This window comes from Artibeus jamaicensis, unplaced genomic scaffold (assembly GCF_021234435.1).
Source record: "Artibeus jamaicensis isolate MK-2021 breed Jamaican fruit bat unplaced genomic scaffold, CSHL_Jam_final scaffold_537, whole genome shotgun sequence".
Lineage (NCBI taxonomy): Eukaryota > Metazoa > Chordata > Mammalia > Chiroptera > Phyllostomidae > Artibeus > Artibeus jamaicensis.
In genome coordinates, this window is record NW_026522047.1 from 35638042 (window position 1) to 35664844 (window position 26803).

A 26803-nucleotide genomic window follows, 5' to 3' on the forward strand; every position below is an offset into this window, starting at 1 on the left:
GTAGATGAACTGGGGGCAGGGGATGGGGAGAAGGTGGGAGAGTAGTTCTCCAAACACTTCCTTCTACCTGCTAGAAGTCTCAGGAGATTAAGCTCTCAGGCTCATAAAAGACCCAAAGGGAGAATGAGGGGTCCCGGAGATCTTCAAAAGGTCTTATCTGCCACCCCAATCCTTCCGAGTCTGGGGCTACGGGGTGCTAATTGCTAACTCAAATTCCAATCACAGTTCTGTGTGGCGTAAGTGATAGCCCCAAATGAGCGGTTTGACCCAAGGAGAGCTGAATCTGTCCACGGAGACCACCCAAATTTACTTCGGGGGCTGTGTCAATGCTGGGGTTTGGGATACAGGTGGAGAAGAAAAGGAATGAGCCCCATCCACTTAGTCCTCACAATCGTATAAGGTAAATACCACCATCTTCATTAGCCAGATGAGGAATCTAAAGAAGTCAGTGTTTAAGTCACTCATCCAAAGTCACACAGTTGCACATGGCACATTCTAAACTCTGTCCACTTCCTAGTGGGCAAGAGTGATGCAGGGGCTGTAGAGGAACAGGCCTGGAGCTGGTTGCTAAGATATCCTGGTCTTAAAGTCCTTCTGTATATAAATTCTGACTCAGCTCCTACAATTAGCACGTACTCAGGGGTATTAGCTATTGTTTTCTTTATGATTACATAGCTGGAGCATCTTATTGGCACGGTCTCAGGACATCAACGCTAAAGGAGCTTTTTAAAGCTCTTTTTGTAATTCTGCTGTCTTGATACCCCCAACTCCGGCAGTGGTTTCGGAATGAATGAAACACGGAACAGTTACCTCCTCCCCCAAGCAGGGATCTGCGGGCTTTGAACGCACGGCGTTCCGGCTGCCGCGGGCCCCGGGTAATTTTTCCAGGCTGGGTGGAGGCCCTTAGGGACACCTTCAGTTCCCTTCTGCTCCCCACATGCCCCAGTCCACAGGGTTAGAGGCCGGCTGGGCTCAGAGCCCCTCTTCCCCTGCCGGCGTGTCCATCCGCAGCTGGATGTCCAGAAGCCGAGGCTGGCGCGGGTGGCGCAGGGGCGCCCAGCAGGAGGAGGGGGTGGGGAGCCGGTGCCCGGCTCCACGGGGAGCCGGGGTAGGGATCGGGGGGCAGCTAGCAGGAAAAGCAGGGGTGGGGGGGATGCCAGGCTCACTAGGGGGCCTGGGAATGAGGTGGGATGCAGCCAACAGGAAGAGTCGTGGGTGGGGGTGGCGGTGCTGGGCTGGTCCCCGCCGGTCACGTGGTGAGTCAGCCGGGCGCGGGGCGGGGCCGGCGCGGTAAATAGGAGCCGGGGCGGCCGGGGACCTGCGGCTGCTGCTTCGGCACGGGCACCGGCACCGGCACCGGCACTGACTCGCGGCGTCCTTCCCGGCTGCAGGCCCAGGCTCTAGGCGGCGGAGCTCCGTGAGTCCGGGTGGGCGGTGGGTCGGGGCGCGGGCGCAGCGCCACCCCGGCGGAAGTGACCTTGGCGGGGGATGAGGAGACGGGCCCCGTGGGCCCCGTGCGCCCCTGTCGGGCCCGCTCGGCGCCTCCCGCGACCCGCGGGGTGGGGGGACTCTCAGGCCATCACAGCCGGGCCGGCAGGGGTGGCGGCCGCGCACTGCTAAAAAGTCGCCCTGGTGAGAAAAGCAGAAAACCACCCGATCGCCAGTAGCCCGGGTCCCAGCCCCCATCCGGCCGGGAAGCTCCCTCCGGCTGCCTCCTCTAGGGCTGTGTTCTGGTCTCGGGCGGGGTCATGCCGACCCCACGATCCTCCAGTCCCCAGGCCTGGCCCGGGAGGCAGCCCAGGCGGGGCCGGGCAGTTCGCAGGGATGGTCCGAGGGAGGAGCCTGCGAGGAACGGCTTGGCTCGGATCCTGGCGACTTTCAGCTAGAATCTGGCTACCCTGCGCCTTGTGGGTTTCTGGGTCTCAGTTTTCCTAGCAAACTTCTGAAATAACAGTATCTACCTGCATCTGTTTTAGGTGTTTTCTTATACCAGATGGTTGCCTGGGAAACTTTCTGCACACAATCATAGACAATTTAGGACTCCAGAAGACAGAAAGCTGAAAACAGGAATCTGGGACTGGGTGGATCGGGCTGGAAACGACATGAAAAGTTAAATCCACAAAGGAGGGTAGAAGACTCTGTAGGGTCCCAGTCCCCCTCGCCCTGGGAGTGTGGGGGCTGGAGGAAGAGGCCATTCTTACCCCTTGACTGGGCACCTCAGGCCCAGGGTGGAGTTCCTAGGGGCATCAGCTCTTTCTTTGGTTAATGACTCCGCAGTCCTGGGAGAGGGAGCATTTAGGGAGCATTGTGGAGTGGCTTCGTTTTGGGGGCTCAACCAGCAAGCAGTCCAGGTAGGTATGCCTGGGATTTGTCTTCGTGGGCCTTGGGCAACCCCTTCCCTGGGCACCGAGGAGGCTAACAGGAGCAGGTAGAAGCAGGACAGCCCCGGGCCCCATATCCCGCTGCCCAACCCCCTAGAAACCCTCATGGGGGGAGGGGGCTTAACACCTTTTGTTACCTGGGGAAACCTGATCCCCCAGTGCCTTCACTCTGAGGTGAAGGCTGCTGAGACCCATTCATTTACATGGGACTGTCCACACAGCCTGAGTGAGAAGGTGAGAGGTGGGTCTGACTTAGCCAAAGCCACTTTCCTTTTCTTCCATAAAGTCCTTACAGTAACAGAGACTTGTTTCCTGTTGGCACTGGTGATGGTGAGCAAGGCCCTTGAGCATAGAGAAAGGGGGCTGGGCTGTCCCCACCCTGTGGGGCTTTCCCAAAGAGAGAGTCGAAGGCACCCTGGAGAAAGGTTCTGCTCGGACGTTTTCTGGGCATTTGTCTGAGAGCTGGGGCGATGCCCGCTGGAAAGCTGCAGATTCCTCATCTGGGGGCTTCCGCAGGCCTCCAGCTGCAGCGACTCCCTCCCGTGATGCGGGGTCTGGACAACCCTGTTTCCTGCCGGGTCAGAGGTGGAGAGTGGAAGCTTTATGGCTCCAGGAAAAACCTGCCCGTGTGCTGCTGACTCTGCAGCTTGCACTGAGGCCTGTGGTTCTTTCCCAGCTGCTGAGGCAGGGAGGTGGAGTAGGAAGTTGCCCACATTTTAGGGGTGACAGATGTTTTGTGTGACTAGTGGCAGCTGGACTGAGAAGTGAAAGGAGAGCATATGTCAGGTGAGCCTGGCTGTGTGTGCTGGGTGACTTTTTTAAAGGGAGGACTGAAATAATTGGGAGTGACGACTTTAAGTGTCTGCCACCTATTTTTGAGAGTTTGGCATAAGGAAAAGTATGAGAAGTATATGAGGTCAAACTGCATGAAGTGGGACATTGTGAACGTCAAGGATGGAAATTGGACATTTTCATGGAGTCCAGCCTCAGGTGTAGAGAGGTGAGGGGATTGGCAGTGAGTTGATGGAGCTGAGGCACACACAGGTTTGGTTGTGCTCGCTGGGCATCGGGAGGCAGTGCTCAGGGTGCCCTGGACCCATGTGGGCATCTCTACACTCTACATACACTAGGAGCCGCCTGAGGGAGGGAGATGAACCCTGGGTCCCTCCGTGGCTGTTGGTGTTCCTATTCTGCCCCAGTTTGGATAGGGAGGGGGACCTGGATCAAACGTCATTACAGGTCCAGACTTGAACCAGTCCCATATTTAACTTCAAGCCTCATCCTCACTCACTTTCCGCAGCACCAGGGCCTCCAAGTCTCAGGCTTGTGTGTGAGTGGGTTCCCTCTCCGTCACAGCTTCCCTTTGCAGGGAGCAGGTTTCCAATTCTTTGATCCACATTCAGCACCACTTGGCTTCTGGTCTTCCTAAGGGACATTGTAACTCCTTTCTGCTCTTTCTTCTCTTTGCAGTTCCCGACACTTTTTTCTTCTTTTAACACTTTGTATGAGTCCATGAACAGTGTTATTAAAATTAGTGTTAACTTTAATTATGCAGCATGTATCCTTTCCCACTGGTGTTCATGAGAGTTATTTATGTTGATAGATACAGTTCTAGTTCATTCATTTTAAATGCACAGTGTATTTGTCTACTGAGGGACACTTCAGTGGTTTTTGGTTTTTCACTGTTGCTTACAACGCTCCATTAAATATCTTTGGATTGCTCAGACACTTTGCAAGAGTTTCTCCGAGGCAAAAGCAGGAGAAGTTGAATAATTGCTGGGTCATGATGGGTGTGTATCTTCCGTTTGGCTGGACACCGACAGAGTGTGTGGAGGCAAAGTTTTACCAACCTATATGCCCAACAGTGGTGAGAGTTCCTGTTCCTCCTATTTCCCAACACTGGATACTGTCAGACTTTGATTTTTCTCAAGCGCTAGTTTCCCTTGTCTGTAAAACAAGAGCCCATACAAGACATTTCCAGTGTTACTGTTTAGTGAATGTTGGATGCCGGCAAGAAGGCATGCTTGCATTCTCGACTGCGTTATCTGACTCCCGCAGGCCAATAACTCATTTAGTCTGGTCATCAAGATAACCTAGCAAGATGGGGAGAGAGGACATAGGGACAGATACAACCAAAATAGTAAACAGAATCAGCCTGGAGCACTTTGAAAAACACCTGGGTGTTCTGCTGAGAGACCCGGGGGAGGCTGGGCTTCTCTGTGACTCTCTGACCTGCTGACCTGGACCTGGGTGGGATGTGCGTGCGCGCGCACACACACGTCATATGACTCCCAGGCTTGCACAAGACCTGGGTAGGTGGTGCCAGCCAACGGCTTTAGTCACTGCAGGATTGAGGCATTGTCCAGCCTCAGCTGGGAGCCACCCGCCATCCATTCTCCACCCACTTAATCCTGCAGGTGTTTGGGAGGTTGGTACTTGGTTCTGGTGGTCACCAGAGCACAGCCAACCATCATTTGAGTGCTTGTCACTGAAAGTTGGAGGGTCATAATTTTTCATCCATATACTGGGACACTTCTGAGAATAAAAAGAGTTACCCAGAGACAGCAACAGTTCACTGGCCTGTGGGTAGGGAGAGACGTGTCTTCACCCCACTAGTGAGTGAGGGGCTGTTTCCTAGTGGCAGTTCATCGTAAGGGCTGCCTGCTCAGAGGCAGGCTGCATGAAAAGCTCTTTGAAAAAGGGCATCTCCTTCTGTCTCCCAACAGCCTTGTGAGGTGAGTTTCTTTCCCTGGGGCCTCAGGAGAGGAGATGGGGCTGAGCTGGAGAGATGAAGCCTTTCTGTTGCTCACTGTTGTGGTTCCACCGTCTGGGTCGCCCTGGACCCATCTGATGGGGAGACGTAATCTAGGCTGTGACCGAATCCGGGCGCTGCTGTGTCCCTGCAGGCTGCTGGAACATGGAGCACTGATCTCGTTTCAATAGCCAGGGGTTTCTAAAAGCCTTGATAAAGTAGTTCCACGGGCCCTCAGAGTCCAGGCAGTATGCCCATTTTATTTTAGTCTGTTTTTACTGATTGATTTTAGAGAGAGGGGGCGGAGGGTGGGGGAGGAGGGAGAGCCACGTCGATTTGCTGGTCCACTTAACTGACGCATTCGTTGGTTGATTCCTGTCTGGGCCCTCAGCACGCAGTATGCCTGTTCTAGAAACCGAGACACGGCGGTGTGGTGCCCCCTTCAGCATTTCAGTAAGTTAGTGTCAGCTGGTGAGCTGCTGAAGTTCTGGAAGCTTCCAGAACCTTCCAGAACTTTGTCTGAACTGTGTCTTGTTTCTCAACCGTACAACATTTTTGGACTGCTTGGGGACTTTCTGGAGTCCGTTATGTTAAGCCTACGGTCGTCCTTTTCTTCTGTTTGCAGGATATGGGCTGTCGTGGCTGATCTTGAGCAGTGTTCCATTTGTGGGTGCTGTAGCTGCAGTTTCCAGGCACTGCCGAACCTGCTAGGCATTAGTCACGTATTTCAGACAGGTGATTGGCACGTGGGCAGCAGGGGAAGTGCCTGTGAGACGCTGGGGCAGTGGGGCCGGCGCACTGCTGCCCCCGGTTCCCCTGGAGCCTGCAGGGCTGCTGGTGGCCAGCCACAGTGGATGGCTTTTCTGGGTCCCAGCACTTGCTTGGGGTGGGGGACGTTTCAGCTGCAGGAAGCCAGGCTCTAGGGGATGGACAGCTGACCCGGTACCTCCTCACAGCCCTGAGACAAGTGACAGCCGGAAGCCCTTTCTGTTTTGTCTTGTTTTTCTAGTTTAAAGATGATAAGCTAAGAAGCAGGTAACCATGTTTGCCTTAGGATCAAAGCCATAAAACAGAAAAGATCAAATCCAAAGGCTGGGATTCAGAGTCCAAAGGGAAAAAAAGCCTCGGGTTTCCTTCAGGGCCATTGGAGTGTATTTGCAGCCCAGGCACTTGTGTGGGGTCACCACAGTGCTGCCCCAACACTGAGGTGTGTAACTGGGCAGACAGATCAAGGGGAAAAGGAGACCTGCCTCGTTTTGTTTTGTGTGTGTGCTGGTGTAGTCAGAAGTTCAAGAATCATTGCCATTAACAAGAGCCAGATGCAAAACCAGTCTTGGTGAAATTGAGACTGACAGAGTTCTCTAGCTAGGTTTCACTAAATCTTCACATCCACCACCTCTCCCCCTAATCAGTTATATCTATCTATCTATCTATAGAGAGAGAAAATGAATGAAACCTAATTGGTGCTATTGGCAGAGTGCAGACACTTGATATTTTGGTTCTTCAGAACCAACTGCGCAAGGTCAGCAATGTATGAACATCAGCAGTGGACGAGGAAGAGCAAAGTCCTGGTTGTAAAAGACTTGCGGGATATTCACTCATCTTTTTGTATATTAGCCAGGAGATTGCAGCTGGCTTATTTGGAAAATTCAGGTAGAGATGTCTTCTCTTATCAGATTGAAAATCTAGTCAACCAACCCTGGCCAGTGTAGCTCACTTGTTTGGAACGTCATCCCACAAACCAAAAGGTCTCGGGTTCGATTCCTGTTCAGGGCACAGGCCTAGGTCGCAGAATCGGTCCCTGGTTGGGCCATGTACTAGAGGCAACCGATTGATGTTTCTTTCTCACATTGATGTTCCTCTCCCTCCCTTCCCCTCTCTCTAAAATCAATAAACATGTCCTTGGGTGAGGATTAAAATCAAAAAAGATTCCAGTCAACTTGTGGGCCCTATAATCACCTTTTAAAAAAATGAAATCAAGGCAGGTGTCAGCCCAAACTGATTCGGTGTCCTTGGGGATGTCAGAACTCTAAGCCTCCTGTGGCATCAGCCGCTCTCCTCCTGTGTTCACTCTTTTTCTTTCCAGAGTCCCAAGGTCCGCATTAGCCCCAGGAAGGGCTTCAGGGCATTCCGGGGACCAGTTCTGCCCTGAGGGGGGGTAGAGAGGCTCGCCTTGGCCATAGGCCCTTTTGTTCAGCGGACAGTCTACAGAACTTCTGTGGGATGTGCTGTCATGTAAACTGGCAAGTGCTATAGGGGTTTGGAGAGGAAAGAAATGAGAGACACCCCCCCCCCCCTTTTAGCTAGACAGTGCCTTGGAAAAGGGGGGGGCAGGATGTCGTGGGATCCCAGGTCTATGCAGTGAGTCCCGCGGACCAAGGACCAGAGCTAACGTCTGCCCCGGACTTCCCTCCGCCACCCACACCCGCGAGGCAGTGCGGTGACTTGCAGTGCTCTGGCCCTGTGTGGGCCCCTCTCCCTCAGGAAGTAAGAACTTTCTGTTCATTCTCTCCTGTAAGTAAGAGGGGGAAATGCACAGAATGGAAAAATAAAAGGGAAGTATGTGCCAAAAGGAGGGGAAGTGAAAGCTCTTCTGCTTGGTGCCAAGGCCACGGGACCCGTGAACCGCTTGGTAACAGCACAGCCTGTTTCCGCCACTTGCGTGTAGTTTGCCCCGTGTTTGTGATGTGCGTAGATGTGGGGAGAAGGGGGGCTGTCTGGTGCTCACGAGAATGGCATCCCCACTGCTGTCTTTGTCCCCTCGGGACCGAGGGCTGAATTAAGATTCTCTGGGCTCTCCATAGTCTCAAGATCCTCAAAATGGAAACCTGTTGGGGGGTTAATCTCATTTTTTAACTCAAATTCTTCCTTGTGATGTGGCGGTGTTTTTTGGTCGGGTTTGGAGCGGACCGGAGTTTTCTGGCATAGGCGACAGGTAGAGGTGAGGAGGAGGGAGGGAAGGCAGGAGGGTGGCGAGTTGGACCTGGAAGCCGAACGGGCCCCAGTGAGCAGCCCTGCGTGGCCTCCTGACCCGGCCTCCTGACCGCGGAGCAGCCTGCGCCAGCACCTGCCCACCCTCATTTCCCTCTGGACTTCTGCCTGGAGGAACCAGGGCTGTGAGCTCCCGGTTACAGGCAGTGAAATGAGGCTCAGTGCCGGTTGGCGCTCAAGGCTGCAGTCAGTGAGTTGGAAGAGGCGAGGTCCTGAATCCATGTCTCCTGAGTCCGAGTCTCGTGCTCATCCTCATTGCTGACTAAGGCGGCTGTTGGCCCCAACTTGAAGCCCAGCCCAGACACTCCATGATGCCACGGCACTGTGCCTGGGGAGCTGGGGCTAAAGGAAGAGCCTCCTGGGTGCTCAGTCCAGATGGGCTGTGAGTCGGTGGGTCCCAGGTCTGTAGTTAACTGGAGGGTCCTGGTTCTCCACTGAGGTTATAGGGAGAGAGAATGAAGTTGGCAGGAAATATGGAGGAGGGCCTGTGGAACCAAAAGAAAAGCAGGGTGAGTGCGTGAAAGGAACTCTGGTGTCGTTGAGGCGAGGGTCTGGTGGGACTCCGGGCTCAGGCTGGGGGCCGGCCAGGGCAGTCGTCTGTGCAAGAGCTGAGAGCCATCTGGCAGGTGGGAGGTGCCCATGTTCTCTCCCACCACTGAACCACAGAAACCTCGTTTTAAAATCTGAGTTGCCATGGAAGTACCTTCATTCTCCACCTGCTTATGATTTGACGTCTCAGCAGATGGCTGAGCACCCAGGGGACACCCGGGGACACTCCTGTTGACGTTTAGGGAGCATTGCACTGGGACTGCCCCTCTGCATGAGGTTCTCCTATCTTGGAAAAATGTTGAGATGCCAAGTGTAAGTCAGAGGGTGTCAATAAAAAGACACGAACCTGACTGCTTTTCTCCCCAGATGGCTCTTTACCCCTTTTGCCATGTGAGGACACAGGAAGACAGTCCCCTAACAATTTGGAGGGTTCGTGGGTCCCTGGCACGTGGTCATAGGAATGGCAGCTTCCCTGTGAGTCACTGAAAAGGGGGAAGGTTAAGTGTTCTGAGCGGAGAGTTGGTAGGGAGGAAGCCTCAGGGGGCGGCTGGGGAGGTGACTGTGAGTGCATTTGGGGGCTGGTCAAAACCAGTGTGCTTCGACAGGTGGGTGGCGCAGGATCTTCGTTAGCCCTCACTGTCCTTCCTAAGAGCACAGCTTCAAATATACTATGTTCACTTTTTAAAATAAAGATATAAAGTGAAAGGTAAGTTCCCCTGTTGCAGTTACTGCTTTTGTGTGTTTTTCTTGACACTTTACACACAGTGACAGGAATATACTTGTATATTACTTACTGGGTTCACAAACTTAGCATGACTCACCTGCGCATAGACCTTGGGTGTGTTTATTCTGTAGGTCCAGAGGTGCAGTGTGATTCATTTCCACCAGTTCGTCTCTGAAGCAGCTGCTTTGTATCCAACCATTTCGCGGCTGGTTATAACTGAACAGTTACTCTGTTATCCGACACTTGCTTGGTTTCTGGTCTTCTGCTAACACAGAGAATGTCAGGGAACATCCTTGACCCAGTATGTTTGCCTTGCGAGGCTGGTAGGATAAATTTCGAAAGTCAGATTGCTGAGTCAGAGGACAGGCAGATTAAAAAGCCAGTGGAGGCGGCGGGCAGGGTAAGCCTGTGTGTGTGACCCTGCGCAGAACTATCAAGATGACCTGCCTTTGCCACTCTGGTGGAAGATGAATATCGCCTTCATTTTATCTGTGTCTGCCTGTGGTTGAGCATCTTTTAAACGTCTGTGTTGGTCATTTGTAGTTCTGTAAATTCACTGTGCATGTCCTTTTGTCATTTTTCTCTTCCACTGACTCTATTCTGACTTTAAGAGCCCTTTGCATGCTAAGGAAACAACATCTTCAGTATATGGAAGCCTTAAGAACATACCACTTTCTGTTCTAGAAGAGAGGTTTTATTTTTACCTAATCAGACATTTCCCTTTAAGGTTCTGCTTTATGTCAATCTTAGGCATTCCTCACTCCAATATTACATTTTTTAAAGTGCATTTATTGTCTTCATACTACCTCGGTGTTTTATTCAAGATCTTTATTCCTTTCTGTGTGTAAGGGATCGGGTGTAAAGAGTCAGCCTGGCTTTTCATTTTCTTCAAAGTGCGTGGCCAGTTGTGCAGGCCCCATCTGCTGATACACACGCAGGTTGCTCGCTCGCCTCTCCCACACACGCTGGAGGCCCGCATGGGGCATGCATTTGAGTGGCCGGTTGTCTGTTCCGTTGCTGAGACTGCGCCAGCCTCACAGGGCCGGTGCGGGGGGGGGGGGGGGGGAGGTTGTAATTTACTTACTGCCCTGAGGCCCAGGTCTCTTCCCTCGCTTTTTTCCACCACTGTCTTCCTCTTTTTCTTTTTTCTATCCTTCCGTATTTCTTCTTCCAGACGAATTGCTGCTTAAGCAACAACTAGGTTTAAATATTCCCTTAAATACAGTGCACTGTGTGGGAGGCAGCGTGTTCAGTGCCGTCACCTAGGTCATACCATCTTCATGTCACCTTCACAGGAAATCTCCCCACACACACATGCCCACGGGTGCCTCACAAGGCCCGGCCGTGGTGTGGCACCAGGGTGCACTTCTTGTTTTCATAGAGCTGCCGGCCTGAGAGCGTGGTTCAGGGGCTGAACCGCGGCCGCCGACCTCCTGGATCACAGGGCGGTGGCTGCGAGGTTGTGGTTTCCCCTCCTGGGAGGGCCCGTCTCTGGGGCTGGAAGCAGAGCCCTTGGCCGACTGGAAAAACCAGAGGCAATCGCAGGAGGCTGGCGCCACCGGCCAAACCAGCTCTGCTTCCCTGGCTCTCCCGAGACTGGCACCTGCAGCCTCAGCTTGGCTTCTGTTTTGCTTGTTTTGTATCCAAAATGTGGCTTCTAAAACTTATTTTGTTCTGCATTTTTAAAAATCCACCCGAGACATAATCACAGGGACAGACTTGACTTTTTCAGAGCACTAACTTGGGGAGTCTCAACGCTGTCCACACATCCATGGAGAGGCAGGTTGGCGACAGCAGAGAGGGCACTGGACACAATTTAGCCTGAAGATGCAGATGTCTTCACTGGTGCAGGACAGATGTATTGATACTGCCTGTTGCCTGGGCAACCTGGGGTTTTCGTAGACAGCAGGTCAGCCTGGACTGGTCCTCACAGCTCTCAAGATAGTCTGGGCCACAAACCCTCCATCCAGTGAGACAGCACTCAGCTGCTCAGAGGCCTCACTGCAGGCAACACAGTCCCCTGCCCGCAGCTTTCTCTGGCTTCATTCGCTGCAGGAGAAGCACACATGGTCTGGCTTAGTCCATTCAGCTGCCCTAGCAGAATACCCACAGACTGGGTGACGTCTAAACAGACATGATTTCTCACACTCTGGAGGCTGGAAATCCATGGTCAGGGCACCAGCATGTCTGTGAGGGTACATTTCCTGGTCACAGACTCCTCGATGTGTCTTCCTGTGGTGGAAGGCTCAAGGGATCTCTCTGGGGTCTCTTTTGTGAGGACGTGGATCCCATTCATGAGGGCTCCACCCTCAGGGCCTTATCACCTCCCCAAGGCCCCACCTTCTAACCCCCGGCCTTGGGGGATAGGATTCCAGCGTGAATTTGGGGGACGCAAGCATTCGGGCCACGGCATGGACTTGTGTGCTGCAGGCACGTAGGTCCTTGAGGCTTCTCTGTGGTCACGTCCAGGCTTGACTAAAGAGGAAACTGGGGGACAGAAGGGGACAAGGGGCAGCCAGGACAAAAACATGGGTCTTTTTTGCCCACTGGCTTATTCCTGGCCACAGGCCCACGCTGCCTGAGGGGACGCCCTTGTTGTATATCCAGCACTTGAATTGAGTGAAGGAGGAGCAGCCTCTGATGTCTTGGGTTTTTTCCTTTCCAGGTGAATCTAGGATCCAGCTTCCAAAATGTGGCAGCTCCTGGCCACCCTCGGCTGCCTGGCGGTGCTGACCAGCGCGCGGAGCAGGCTAGAGTTCCAGTCCCTGTCGGATGAGCTGGTCAACTATGTTAATAAACGGAACACCACCTGGAAGGTGGGCTGCGGGGCCGCTTCCTGCATGTTCCCCGTCCAAGGGCTGTCCTGTCAGTCTGGGCACTCGGACTCCCAGCAGAGGGGGCTGCAGCTGTGGCCCACGGGAGAGCTGAAAGTTTGATTCGGAGTCATGGCCGCTGAAGACCTCGCCCACTCCCTCCCTGCCCCCTCCCATGCCCGTGTGTGTTGCCCGTGTGTGAGGAGGGGCGTGGGAGTGAACAGGCTTTGGAAGTGTCCCTCCCTGGGTTACCTGTGAGCTCCACCGGAGAAGGTGTTATGGCTCATCCATACTCGCAGGTCCTTCATTCTCTTCTGCCCAGTCCTAAGGCCTGGGACTTTGGGGACCAAAAATTAGGAATAGGACATGCTTGGGGCTCCAGGTGTCTTTCTTGACATCACCAAAAAGAAGAGGCACCCACTGCGCTGAGTGTTGCATGCTACTCACGAGGTCCCTCTGGGCCGGCCCCGGCCTGCTTTACCGGGTGCCCATCTTAGTCTCTTCAGGCCACGACCACACAGTGCCATGCATTGGGTAGCTTATAAACAGAACTTTTTTTGCTGATAGTTCTGGAGGCTGGATGTATTAGGGTCAAGGTACCACCAGCATGGTCAGGTGCTAGTGGGGGCCCTCTTCCAGGTTACAGATGGCTGGCTTCTCTCTGTGTCTTCACCTGGTGGGAGGGGCACCTTGGAGTCTCCTTTAAAGGGGCACTCTCCCCCTTCCTGAGGATTCTAGCCTTATGACCTAAGCACCTTCCAGGAGTGCACCTCCAGATACCATCCCACTGCAGGATAGGTTTCCCCATGAATTTGGGGGGAACTTGCTCTGTAGCAGGAAATCAGCCCCCTTGCTCTGCTGAGCTGGCAGGGCCCCTGGCCTTGTCAGGGCTTGAATGAGAGGGCAGTGTGCCTACCCTCACACGCCGTGTCCCTGACACACCGCTCTGCTGGCGGGTGACCGTTGTGGACGGGCTCTCTTCCAGGCCGGACACAACTTCTACAACGTGCACCCGAGCTACGTGAAGAAGCTGTGTGGCACCAAGCTAGGCGGGCCCAAGCTGCCCCAGAGGTGAGAGCCCACCCCCTGGGGCATGAGGAGCTGGTGTGCGTGTGGGGGACAGTGGGACAGTGGGAAGGAGGGAGGAGAGAAGGCCTCCCTGGCACTCGCCCTGCTCACTTCTCCCAGAAACCCCGCCGAGGGCCAGGGCTCAGCGCCAAATACCACTGTTTGTTTATCCTGCTTCTCCAGGCAAAAGGTCCCAAGTCCGGGACGCCACGGTATGGATGGGCCCGATCTTGAATGAGAAAACCTAAGAAAAGCCCTGGGATTGGCCATTCAAAGTTTGTTTTTCTAGAACATTTTGGACATTTTCATGCAGACATTATTATTATTCTGATAGGAAGCATTAGAAGAACTTTACAGTGAGAATGGGCTAGTGAAGGTGAGGGACATCACGTGTGGGGGACATCACATGGTGGTGACAATTATTAACAATCATGTGAGCAGACATTTGTGATGGGGCGTAGGGTGGGGGAAGCAACAACCACAGTTGTCTGGACCCTGTGTCTAAAACTCTTGAAAAATATCCATAAAATTAGTCTAAAAAGAAGCCTGTGGAATGATAAGTTGTGTTAAGCAGTAGAATCAAGGTTTTTTTTTAAATTTTATTTATCTTTAGAAGGGAAGGGAAGGAGAGAGGGAGAGAAATATCAATGTATGGTTGCTTCTCGTGTGTTGTGTCCCTTGCTGGGAACCGGCCCGCAGCCCAGGCATGTGCCCTGACAGGGAATCGAACCTTGATCTTTTGGTTCACAGGCCCACGCTCAATCCACTGAGCTACACTAGCCAGGGCTCGAATCAAGTTTTGTTTTCTGAAATTCCAAGGGGACGTCCTGGCTGGGTGTCTTGGTTGGTTGCAGCATCATCTTGTACCCCTGAATGTAGTGGGTTCTGGGTTTAATCCCCGCTGGGGGCACACACTGGAGGCAATCTGCTGACGTTTCTCTTCCTTTCCACCTGATTCTCTCCTCCCTCTTCCTCGCCCTCCCTTCGTCCCCCTCCTTCCTTCCCTCCTTTCCTCTCTCTCTAAAATCGGTAAATACGTATCCTCAGGTGAGGATTAAAAAAAAATTAAAATCCCAAGGGGACATCCCTCTTCCATATGTCGTGGGCCTCATTCCCTTCCTAGGTGACAGTCCCCTGTCAGCTGGCCTTGGTAGGGATGGAATGGGGTGGGCAGCACAGATGGTAAGGTGCAAGCTTTTAATGGGGACCTTCCTTTATCCAGAGTTTCGCTCGCTGGGGACATAGCTCTGCCTGAGAACTTCGATGCTCGAGAACAGTGGCCACAGTGCCCAACCATCAAGGAGATCAGAGACCAGGGCTCCTGTGGCTCCTGCTGGGTGAGGCCCTGCTGGCCGGGGGTGGCTGGAGCGTGGCGTGGGGGTGGTCTGGGAGTGACCAGGAGAGTTAGGAGTGGACCAACTGTGACTAGGCACAGTATGAAACCTTCCTGAGTCTCAGTCTTTGCCAGTATGAGCATAATCAAGATCCCTCTGACCGTGACTTGTTGCAAAGACGAGGTGGAGGGAAGAATGTCCGAGGCACCTGCACAGGGCGCGGCCCACGTGGGGGATGTGAGATGTGTTTATTTCCCTGTCTGACACGCCATGCTGGTCTGTCAGCAGGTAGCATTAGTTTTGACTTCTTCTTGGCATCATGGAGACTCAGCCGTTCTGAATCAGTGAGCTGTCTCAATTTTGTTTGTTGTTTTAACTGTGCTAAAACAATATTCACTGAAGCATCTCCATCTTTCTCAGGTGGACGGTTCAGTGGCATTAAGAGCATCCCCGCTGTGTAGGCTCCACCGCTGCCCGTCTGCCCACAGAGCTTTTGTCATGTTCTAAAACCAGATCGCTGTCCCCCGAAACTCTGTCCCCATCTGCCTGCCCCTTGGCCACCAGCAGCTGCCCTTGTGCTTTCTGTCTCTGTGACTTAGATCAGTCTGGGTACCTACCTCATAGGAGGGAAACCATAGAATATTTGTCTTTTTACGAGCTGCGTTTTATGTTAAAAATCAAAACTGCATGTTTCAGAAATGAAGGGTGTGCTGAGGTGCCCACTGTGGTCCTTCAGGGTGGTGGCTGGGGGTGCCCCACAGTCCAGGACTCACCCAGTGGGGCTTGTTTCTGCAGGCGTTTGGGGCTGTGGAAGCCATTTCTGACCGGATCTGCATCCTCAGCAATGGGCTTCAAAACGTGGAGGTGTCTGCCGAGGACCTGCTCACCTGCTGTGGCTTCCAGTGTGGGGAAGGGTGAGTCTCGGGGCCCAGGGCCCTGGGAATGGCACCGGGGAGGCCTGGCCTGAGGCCTCCTCCGGAGTGAGGGGTGACTGAGGCCCCTGGCTTGGGAGTGGAGCTCCTTCAGGACAGATGGTGGTGGAGCATGGCTGCTGCTTTCTGGAAGGTCCTTGAAACCAGATTGGCCCCACAGGGACCAATGGACAGACTGGCCCACTGTGGACAGTGGGTTCTGGGTACAACAGATGGGCTTAGGGTGTGCAGTTAAATTTCTGATCTCATGATCCGGTTTTGTCACCCTTGTTTCTTTTCCTGCCCAAGGAAGTGCCTCAGGCCTTTTTCCTTATCTGTGGTTAAGAGTGATGGTTCCCCAGGTTGGTCATAGTGCCTTGGCGCTGCCCTCTCAAAAATAACAACAACAACAAAACCCGTGTGTCCTGCCTCACTCTGTGCCAGTTAAGTTTAGAATTTCTGGCACTGGTGTCTTTTTAAGGACCCCAGGGAAATCTCTGGGCTGCCTGAGTGACAGTCCCTGTGGTAGAAAGGACACAACCTGGTTTGGTGGGGACAAGAATGTGAGGGTCCTTCTCTCTTCTCAAGGGTCTAAATGGGCGGGGGTTGGGGAAACTTGGATGATTCCCTGGAGGAAGGGACAGTCCAGGAGGATGAATGGGGGGTCTCTCAGGATGTGGGAGAACCGCTGGGCTCCCCAGGCAGTGGTCCAGCACCTCTGTCGTAATGACTTTTAATGAATGGCTCTTTTCTTAGCTGTAATGGGGGCTTTCCCTCCGGTGCTTGGAACTTCTGGAAGAAACAAGGTCTGGTCTCCGGGGGCCTCTATGAATCCCATGTAGGTGAGTGTCTGCCCCGAGTCCCTGCCTGGCCAGATGGGTTTTATAAACAATCAATAATAATGATTATTTATTAATGGTTTCATTTTCCACCATGAAGCGAAGAAGGTTGAGGGTTAAAGGCAAGAGTGCTGGGCCAAAACACAGGGTAGAAAGATGAGCCCACCTCCTCAATGGCAGAATTCACAACGGGTGGGAGAACAGACCCAGGCCGCAGCCTGGGTGGGTAACTACTGTCCCCACCAGCCATCACCCTGATCCTTTCTGGCATCGAGGGGCCTATGTAGGGGCTGCTGGCTGACACCCTCCTTTCTACTTGGTGACAGGTTGCAGACCCTACTCCATTCCTCCCTGTGAGCACCACGTGAATGGCTCCCGGCCCCCATGCTCAGGGGAGGGCGGGGACACTCCCAAGTGCAGCAAGATCTGCGAGCCAGGCTACAGCCCATCGTACAAAGAAGACAAACACTTCGGTAAGCGCGCCTGCCAGAGACCTGCTGATGGCCTTCCCCAGCCAGAGGGAGAGAGGCCAGGGCAGCTGAGTCTTAGAATCAGCCACCCGGGTTGCAGAAAGGAAGGGTGTTCATGCCTCGCTTGCGTACCTGCTGTGTGTTCTGTGTCCACCCTGAATTCCGTCTCAGGAATGTTGCTTTCAAGTCAGACTCTTAAGAGTTGGAGGGGTCCAGAGCCTTCTTTTTACAGGGGAGTGACCTGGCCAAGTCCTCCTGGGTCCCGCTGTGCCCTCCAAGGCCGTGGTCTCCCACTTCTCAGCTTCCAGATGCAGCTCAATCACTCCTCCCATGGGGGTCCCTAATTACCACCACTGCCCCCATCCTCCTCAACCCCCCTCCAGGCCTGGCAGGTCCCCTAGTTGCTCAGTCTTTGCCTGGTGGCTCCTGGTGAATCGGGGCATGATTGGCTGATTGGAGCTGTGGGAGGTATGCCTCACCCCACTTCCTGGTTCATTTGCCAGGATGCGACGCCTACAGCGTCCCCAGTGACGAGAAGGAGATCATGGCGGAGATCTACAAAAATGGCCCGGTGGAGGCGGCCTTCTCCGTGTATTCAGACTTCCTGATGTACAAGTCTGGTGTGTATCGACCCCTGATGGCATCGTGGGTGGGTGGGTGGGGCGTGTGCACAGGACATCTGGGTTCAGGTGGGCCAGCAGGGCTTGAGCAGAGGAGGAAGGTGGGTGTGCAGGAGAAGGGCCGCTTCGGGCCTCCCCTCGCCCGGCTCTGCAGACCCCTCTGCAGCTGGCCTGATGCTCACAATCGCTGCTCTCAGCAGCTGCCCCTGCTCTGCTCTCTTGCACCTGTTTGCCTCGTCTGCATGTGCTATTCAGAGCCCCTCTCCAAAGGGTTTCTATTAATACATGGCCAATCCCTGCTCGTGGCACTCATCCCTTCACAGCCAGCCCAAGTATCGTCTCAGGGAAGCCTTTCCTTGCCTCTCTGCAGCCCCTGGCCCCTGGCCCCGCCTCCATTCACACCTCCATTGTTTTATCAGCTTATTCATCACAGTGTAACTGCAGGTTTTGGGTGTCTGGACAGAGCGGCTCACTTTATTCCTCTTTGTCTTGGCAAAGCCCTAGCTTCATGCTGACCATCCAGTGGATGAGGAGGCAGGGAGCGCCTGCTGTGTGCCACGTGGTACTGCCCTTGGACTGTCCTCGGCCCAAGAACTGTCTGAGAAACCCCAGGCCCAGATGAGCAGTCTGGGCTGACCGCTTCTGTCTCATGTACATTCTGCTAGACTGAAAGCTCTCAACTCTTACAAACAAGGATTAGACAAAGGAAGATAATTCTGACAAGCAAAAAAAAATACTTGTTTTTAGTTTTTTTTACTGTATTTTTTTCCCATTGCCTTGTAGTCCCCTTATACTCTGCTCCCCTGAGAAAAAACTATATTTATAAAGCTGGTAGTTCTTAACACAGCCCCCACCTGTGTTATAAAAGGCTATATTTCCAGCTTGAGCAAGTGAATCAGGAGGGGCAAGCCCGGTTGGAGCTCTTCAGCCAGCCTCTCTCCTGCATTCCCCCTCCAGGATGACCCCAGAGCAGTAGTTTAACTCTTTCAGCCACAGAAGGCTTTTTAACAAATAAAACGTTACATGGAGTTCCAGTTACGTGAGACAGATAATTGGTGTTTTAAAACATTATATTTCTTAAATTAGAATTTATAATTCTGGTTTTAAAGGCAACCAACAGGCATGTTTTGTTAGCTCCACTTTAATATTTACACAACATACCTGTGTGTGTTGGTCTTTTAAAAATACATTTAAATAACTTGCTGCCTGTAGAATCCCTTTGAAGACAATGGCAGGCCTTTGGGACTTCCTGGACCCCGTCTGCCCTGAGGGGGGCACCAGCTGAGTTGGGGGGATACTGTGAGGGGTGGGGCAGTGGCTTGGTCTCAGCCTGAACTGCTTTTCCTTTCTCAGGAGTGTACCAGCACGTCACTGGAGAAATGGTGGGAGGCCATGCTGTTCGCATCCTGGGCTGGGGAGTGGAGAATGGCACCCCCTACTGGCTGGTTGGCAATTCCTGGAACACTGACTGGGGCGACAATGGTGAGTGGCTGCTCCCTTCCTGCTAAGCATATGGGTGTTAGGAGGCCGAACATAGCTGTCATCTTGTATTCCTCTGCTCTGCCCACTACAGAGCTCCAAGCCTGGGCTTCAGGCTTAGCCATGACCTTCCAGGTGTCTAGGTGCTAGGGCAGGGGTTTCTGTCTGTCACAAGGGCAGCTTCTGACCCTGGGAGGGTGGCTGGGAGCTGGGCCCAGATTGCTGTGCCTGCCCATTCCCCCTGCACCAGCTGCTGTGACAGGGCACATAGGCCAAATGGGAGTAGCACCCAGGGGCCCCGTGATGTGGATGGAGCTGGGTCCCTGGGCAAACAGTGGGCCCTGAGAGAGCACCCTGCTGGTTCGGTGCTGGTTTGGGGTCTCTTCAGGGGCTAGCTTGGTGACTTCGCCTTCCCGGGTCTTTCAGGAGTCTGAACACGTTGGCAAAAGCCAGCACTCAAGGCCCACTTTAAAGATACCTTCTTTTTGCTTTCTAGGTTTCTTTAAAATCCTGAGAGGCCAGGATCACTGTGGAATCGAATCAGAAATTGTGGCTGGGGTCCCATGCACGGAGCACTACTCAGAAAGGATCTAACCTCTGTGGGCCCTTCCAGCCAGTCCTGGGCAGTTCTTCCCTACATGCAGCCAGTGGGCCTGGGGACGAGAAGAGGGATAGGAATGTCTTTTATTCTTTGAGTTCAAGTAGCAAACAAGAGATTGTAGGCAAGGCCTGAAGGGCTGGACTGGGCCAAACCTCATGTCCACCAAGAGAACTCTCTTCCAGGGAGACACACCCAAGGCCGGGCTGCCTCCCAGCCGTTCGATGGACTGTTGTCACAATGCACTTAGACCACATAAGCCACTGCTGCAAGCAGAGCAGATCCTTCCCCAAGACTAGTGCTGCTCTGGCTGCCGCTGCAACCCACTGCCACATCCTCCACCCTTCCCCATCTGCATCACCGAGGAGCACGACAGAACTGAAGGGTTCTAGACTTTCCAGAAGGACAAAAGGTTGATATCTTAACAAGATAGCTCCCCATCCTCCCCGCCTCCTCCCCACCCATCAGCAGTGCTTCCAAGCAAGTAGTTTTCTAGATTCAGAAATAGGTCAAGGAGAAAATTGGTACTGCAGCCCTTTGGGGAAAAGCCTCTCCCCAGGGCCCCTGCATTTGTCAGGCTTTGCAATGTTGCTAACCTGCTCTGATCTTGTCCTTGGCATGATTCTTTTTAAATAGAAGTTTTATTTTTTTGTGCGCCTCAGCTGATCATGAGAATGAGTCTTAACAGTTGGAAGATCTGTGCTAGTTCTACAGACACTCTCCTTAAAACCGGGTGGTCTTGATTTGACTGACCTACTGACCTCCAATACCACAGTGAAAATAGTTTGGGAGAAACCAGCCCTTGTTTAAAAACCGCTGCTTCCCCCTATTAAATCACAAGGAAAGGAATGACTGTGCCAATAAAAGGTTTCCTTCAATGTGAAGTATGTGTGCAGATGGGATCTCGGAGGTCATTTTCCTCCACCTGCAGACTTGCAGCTGCTGCTGCCCGTCCTTGTCCCCCAGAAGACCCATGTTCTCGTGGACGCGGAGGCTCGCAGCTCCAATCAGGGCTGTCTCGCTTCAAAGGGAGGGAATGAAATAAACACTTCGTTTTGGCTTTCTCACCGCTCCAGTGTACTTTCCAACCACAGCTCCTGTCTTTAGTGCACCCCAGGCACGATGAGCTCCACCCCTGCTTCAAGTGCTAAGAACTTAGTTTGTGTTTTTTTGTGTTCTTAACGAACCACAAAGCAGCAGACACCTAAAGTTTTATACAGATGTGGTATATTGGTGATACCAACCCTGGTGTCCTGTTGGAGGACCAGCTTTCTCTGTGGTCCCCTCCGGTGCTGGGACGGGGTGGAGGCAGAGCCTGCGTGTGCCCTATCTGGAGTTCCCTCTGACTAATTTACACTGCTGGTTAATGACTTCCTTTGGATAGGCCTTGTTAAGGACTGTACGCCAATGAGGTCCACCGGTTAGTTCTTAGGGAACAGGAACCCACCTCCCTAACCTGTGGATACAAGTACTTCCCTTCCCCAAAGGAGCTGGACTAGCTCTTCCCAAAATCATGCAGCATTTGCCTTCTGCCATGACTCAGAACACCCTGTGCACATTGTAGGGGAAACGTGGGAAATTCACGACATGAAATGGTTAGCAAGAATGACCACAGCTACAAGTGTGTAACCATTTTATTAACATTTCAATTAGAACATGCTCATCACCCCAATGAAGTTGACGGTCTACCTACTCCCAGACCGAGTCTAACAATCCCACTTCCACATTTCTCTACCACACCCCCCACGACTCCACCCTGACCTCGAGAGCTGGCAGAGGTGTGATGAGTGGCGCAAGTATACACACTGCAGGTCACCTTCACACTTGGCTTGAAGTCTTGTTAGAATATGAAAATCTGTAGAAAAAAATCTTATAGCCAGGATCAATACCAATAGTAAACTTCAGCTTATGGCCATTGATCATTACCTCATTGACAACCTCAGCTATTACTTCCCTGAGGAAAATGTAAAACGTTCTGCTGTGAGGAGTCGAGCAGGCTGCACGCCAGGAACACGGCCTGTGATGACGCACTGCATTAAAGGGAGGGCGGGGCTGCCCAGGAAGGGCGCCCAATGTGAACTTCAGGTTAACAATTTTTACATAAATGTCCCATGAAATGTGTTAGATATTTATACAAAAAAAAAGTATCTGAAATCCAAGTTTAACCTGCATTTTATCTGGCAGTTTCAGTAGAGAAACACTTAGAAGCATCTGCCAAAGAACTTTGGAGAGGGAAATCAGGTGTTAGACCTTTGCACCAGTGGGTGAGTCAACATCACACAGCTTCATAGCTGGGAGGGACCTAAGAGTTCACCTAAACCACACAAATCCCACAGGCCATGGCTGAGCCAGAAGATTCCAGTCTGTCCACCTCAGATCAAGGCCCTGTCTTGCGTGAACTCCAGCAGAACCTTAGATTTCAAGATTTTTAACCTACCCTGGAGTCTCAAACCAAGTTTTGATGCTTTAAACAACCTGGCAAATTACGGGTCTGACTCAGCTGTATGGTAGGTACGTGGCGAGTCACTTTAGTGTGTCAAGGACTAAGCCTCTAATGAACCAACTGACTGAAGGCTCCATGGACCAAACAACTAAGTAGGCTGTGTCAGGTGGAAGCGGCTGTCAGAGGAGGGAAGTCTGTGTGGTGTGTGTGTAACAGTGCAATCCAACGTTGTTGATGGAGAACCCTCAAACTCAAGAAGTCACTGAACGTAAAGAACTGCAGCAAAAGAGACTAGACTATGTACGCTGAGCACTGACAGCTTCCAGAAAGCAGTCGAAGGCCCTACCACCTCCACTGTCAGGCTGCGGGGCCTCTTCAAACACCCCTAGTGAGGGGGCCACATCCTCCCGACTCCAGGCTGCAATCTCAGCAAGTCGCTGTGAGTATGAGGCCATCACCAACCTCGGCTGTACTGGGTAAGGAGGAAGGCGAGCCACAGTGCTGAGAATCAGGCTGAGTACCACTCGGCTTTCAAGCCCCTGAACATGGCTTTTGCCTTTCTTGAGACTTCAGTGTATAAACTGGTAATTAAAAACAAAAGCTGAACTTAAAGCCCTGAATGCAGGTAAGAGAACTGGCCTGAAATCCAGAAGGCTGGCAGTTAGCGCAGGCTCCAGGCCGCTTGCTACTTTCCCAGCAGGCAGTCATGCAGGGGCCAGGCAGCTGTGTCCCCTCTCTGCACTGCTCTAGTGGCTTGGTGGTGGCAGCGGCTCGCTGTCTGCCCCTCAAGCACTAACCCCACTCTTGAGTTCCTTATCTGTCATGCTCACCCAGGCTTTTGAGGGAGCTGCCCTTGACAAATGCAGAGTAATTCATTCATTACTATAAAAATTTTCTCAAACATATCAGCCTGAAGGGAAACCCAGTCTTCAACAATGGGGCCAAGGTAGTCCTGCTGTTTCTTTCAGAGAGTTAAACTCTCTTTAAAGAAGAAAATAACACCAGAATACCCAGAAGTTAATTCCTAGCCTTCATGTGCAGAAGACAGTTTGCATTCTTAGAAGGAAACAGAAAAATTACCTAGAGCTATAAACTACAGCTATTACATTCAAATCAACCAAAGAAAGTAAAAATGGTAAGCAAAACAGGAGAAACACACGTAAGGAAAATTCATTTCACTTTGCTGCTAGGGTGGGTATTCAGAGGTTGCTTCCAGTTAAATGCATTCCATTATCATTCTAGCCAGGACCCTCGCTAACGTCTGTCAGCAGTCCCACTTGCAATCACTTCCCCTGCTGGCAGCACCCAGGGCTTGGCCGTCAGCCACCACGCCCAGGTTAGCACAACCTACAAGGACCAGGGGCTGAGGATGACATATCCTTTTATTCTTCTCAGCTGCTTGCCCAAGACTGTTTCCCAAGACTAAAGCCAACAGATTTCTTATAGGATTAAAGCAGGAGAAAGGGGAAGACAATATCTGTTCTTGAAAAAAGGTCAACCCTCTTCATGGGAAACAAATCAGTGTTCTCCGGTCTGGACACAGTCTTCTGTGACCTGGGACAGGGTGCTCACATACTGCCAGCTCAGGGCAGCCAGGAGCATGACAAATGACAGGTAAATGGGGGAGTAGTGGCTTCGGGAGACCAGCTGACAGCTGGGAAGATTCTGTGTCCTGATCCTGGAGATGATCTGCCTGGTTTTACTAGAGGATGCGTCTGAGTCGGGGATTTTATGATAGATCTGTAAAAGAAAGAAAATATGGTAAGTGCTTCTTACCGACTCCTAGGAACTTTATAAACATGTTATGTGTTGACTTCTTACAACAGCCCCAAACAGGGAGAGATTTTAAGTCCATTTTACCAGTGAGGAAACAGAGTGTGGAAGTAACAACCCGAGTCACTCCACTAGTAAGGCACGGTGTCATCCCAGGCCTGTGAAACCCCAAAGCCCATGCTGCCAGAAAGGCCTGAGCCCCGCTGCACCGGGAGCTCCTATGGTCCTCACCAATGGCCTGTCCCCAGGGCTCCCAGAGCAGGGAGCACAGCAGGGGCTCGGGCATGTCAGCACAGCTTTCAGACTGTGCGAAATACCACTAAGAAGGGGAAGTAACCGCCGGAAGGCTGGGGACGCAGCTTAGGACAAGCAGACTGAAGCTGTGGGACGGGCAGGACCGGGCATCCTAGAGGTCTCCCTGCACTGCCACACCTCCTACCCACTGCAAACGTCCAAGATACCTCCCGAACCCAGTCTTCCTCCACATGCCACCAGGTACCAACCCTGGCTCAGCCCCAGGGAACTCTCATTAAGCACTGAGCTTCTGCCTCTAGGCTTAACTTCCAAAATCCACGTATCTGTTCTCCACACTGACAAAAAGATCTAAAACCTCGGCCCGATAGCCTCAGTGGCTCCCTTGCACCAGCTGAGCACGGTCTGAGCTCCCCACGTAGAAGGCGAGGCTGGCGTGGCCCGGGCTCACGGTGCTGCTCCCCTCCTCACCCGAGGAAGAAACAACTGCCTGTGCTGTGTTGCACGCACACCGCCACTGCACACTCTGTTCCCTTCTTTGCTCACCCCACTCCCTCCGCAGAAGTGCTGCTCCCACATTCCTTCCTCTGGCTGACTCTTACCTGTTGCCTAACTTTGTATCATGTTTTCCAGAAAACTTGCCTTGAGCCTCTGGGTAGGGCCGGAGCGCCACTCTCCCACACCTACTCCTGCCTTATTTCTTACACTCAAATCCTCTTTTTGCATTTGTCTCCCTAACTAGACTGCAAGCTCAAAGGCACCTCATCTTATTCCTCTTCTTGTCTCCAGCCTAGCACCGTGCCTGGCACACAGCGGGCCTTCCATAAACGCTCAGCGACTCAGTGACAAACCAGTCAGGAGGCCATTACGATGGGAAGGGATCTGAGCAGAGACGTAGGCAAAGTGGAGGAAAAGGACAGAGCAGGCATTTAAAAAATAAATGCCTCAAACATTTATTCTTGCCACCTTCCCCTCTCCCCCCCCCAAAAGCACAGCTGCAATTTCATAAAAGAAACAAAAGAATGTGCCTACAGGAATTACACGAGTGTTGTCTAATATCTAATATGATGCTGGAAAGGACGACCATATAGAACAGAAATGAGGATTAAAGTACAATCTCTTCTTTAATTTCTTTCAAAAACTTTAGATGATGGAATTGTAAAAAACAAGGACTACAAAAATAAAAGTAAAACGTCAAAATTCCCTTACGTTACTCCTCCTCAGTCACAGGCTGGTGTAGCTATTTTTACAACTACTCTCGTTATGCTTTTATAAGCCTATATTTATAAATGTATACAATGTCACAGGTACTGCTAAGACAGACGACTTTAAACGAAGTAACTGCTGCCGAAAGCAGAGGCCAGCTTCGCGGGTTGCCCTCGGCTGCAGCTGCCCCATTTTGCACTGTGTTCCCCAGCAGCCAGATGGCAGTAAACATGAGGTGTGGCTGTGTTCCAAGAAAAGGCCATCTGCAAGAACAGGGGATCAGCTAGCTGTGGCTGGCCTACCTTCACCCTAAATCCAGCTGTCAGTCACAACTAGGATTTAATTCCAAAGGTTAAGAAACTTCCCAGTCAGACTCCTCCCGCGAAGAATCTCTCTCTCTCCTTCCCTTCCCCTCTAAAGATAAATAAATAAAATATTTAAAAAAAAAAACACCAAATAAAATCCCCATTTTTAATACAGAATTGCCTAGAGCATTAAAAAAAAAGACTTTCTAAAATTACTGAAAAAATAAAATGGCAAAATTAAAATATTCCCTGAACTACATACAGACCACGTAAAATGTCTCTAATTCATAGAAAATGGGGAAGTGACGGCTAGAACGGCCCCACAGCCACCCCTGGGCACCCACAGCAGACTGGTTCCAGGACACCCCCGCGGACACCAGAACTGGAGGACGCCCACACACCTCAAGTAAAAGGGCACCGTATTTGCATATAACCTACTCACATCCTCTTGAGTACACTTTAAATAACCTCTAGATTCCTTATATGTAATATCTAATATGTAAATGCTATGTAAATAGTTGTTATACTGCATTATTTAGGGAATAATGGCAAGGGCGAAAACATCTGTACATCTTTAGTAGAGGCACATCCATTGCAGATTTAACTACACAGTCCATGTCAGCAACAAGGTAACTTTTATTTCCAATTATTTTTGACCTGTAGTTGGTTAAATCCTAGATGTGGAACCTGAGGATATGGAGGGCCAACTGTATTCAGTGCAAAAAGGTTAATTCAACCGCTTAGAATCGTGAACAGCATAGGCTCTGAAGTCAGCAAGACCCGGGTCCAAATTATGGCTCCAGCGGGGTTAGTGCCTCAAGTCTCCTTGATCCTAACAGTTCCAACCCATCCAGTTGCTGGGCCAGGCACATAGTAAGCCGCACATAAGTGCTGCCTACATGGTAAACAGGACTGTTCTGAGTGTCGTCGGCAAAACTTTTTTGGCCGATGGCTGAACACTTTCATCCAGTCACTAAAAGAATTTTAGGACTTTAAAAAGATTAGGTTTTCTCATATACCTTCTACGGGTGCCTCTGGTATAAAAGCTGAGGTTCAAAAAAAGGGGAAGGAGATACAAGGAGAACGTGCCATATGCAACAGAAACCAGGGGGAGTAATGGTTTTGCAGAATTGTCAGGATGAAACCTCCATCACAAATCGCGTTCCTGTCGGGGCATAACCAGGGGACCGCGTGGCGCGCAAAACTATCGGCAGTGGTGAGCTCTGGGGCGGGGTGGGGGAGGTGTCATTTTATGGTTTCAGATACTCCTGTAGTCCCTCAGTCTTCAAAAACAT

At 52.0% G+C, this 26803-nt stretch overlaps 2 protein-coding genes across 4 annotated transcripts in view; one reads left to right on the forward strand and one right to left on the reverse strand.

The window, feature by feature from the left end:
- The first annotated feature begins 1311 nt into the window (after positions 1 to 1311).
- Positions 1312 to 20596, forward strand: CTSB (cathepsin B). 2 transcript variants are annotated; one of them, XM_037145435.2, is made up of 10 exons: positions 1312 to 1417; positions 12063 to 12213; positions 13196 to 13281; positions 14501 to 14615; positions 15408 to 15526; positions 16280 to 16365; positions 16689 to 16835; positions 17336 to 17452; positions 18806 to 18934; positions 19428 to 20596. In XM_037145435.2, the coding sequence occupies exons 2-10, from the start codon at positions 12088 to 12090 to the stop codon at positions 19523 to 19525; spliced, it is 1023 nt and encodes a 340-aa protein (XP_037001330.1). In that variant the 5' UTR covers positions 1312 to 1417; positions 12063 to 12087; the 3' UTR covers positions 19526 to 20596. The 2 variants fall into 2 exon arrangements, with proteins under 2 accessions (XP_037001330.1, XP_037001331.1); XM_037145436.2 differs by lacking the exons at positions 1312 to 1417; positions 12063 to 12213; positions 13196 to 13281; positions 15408 to 15526 and having other exon boundaries at positions 14542 to 14615.
- A 552-nt stretch (positions 20597 to 21148) lies between these two features.
- Positions 21149 to 26803, reverse strand: part of FDFT1 (farnesyl-diphosphate farnesyltransferase 1) — a 29987-nt gene continuing 24332 nt past the window's right edge. For both annotated transcript variants that reach the window (XM_037145434.2, XM_037145433.2), the window contains one exon: positions 21149 to 23712. In XM_037145434.2, coding sequence (XP_037001329.2) covers positions 23491 to 23712 — 222 coding nt within the window. In that variant the 3' untranslated portion in view covers positions 21149 to 23490. The remainder of the gene's footprint in view (positions 23713 to 26803) is intronic.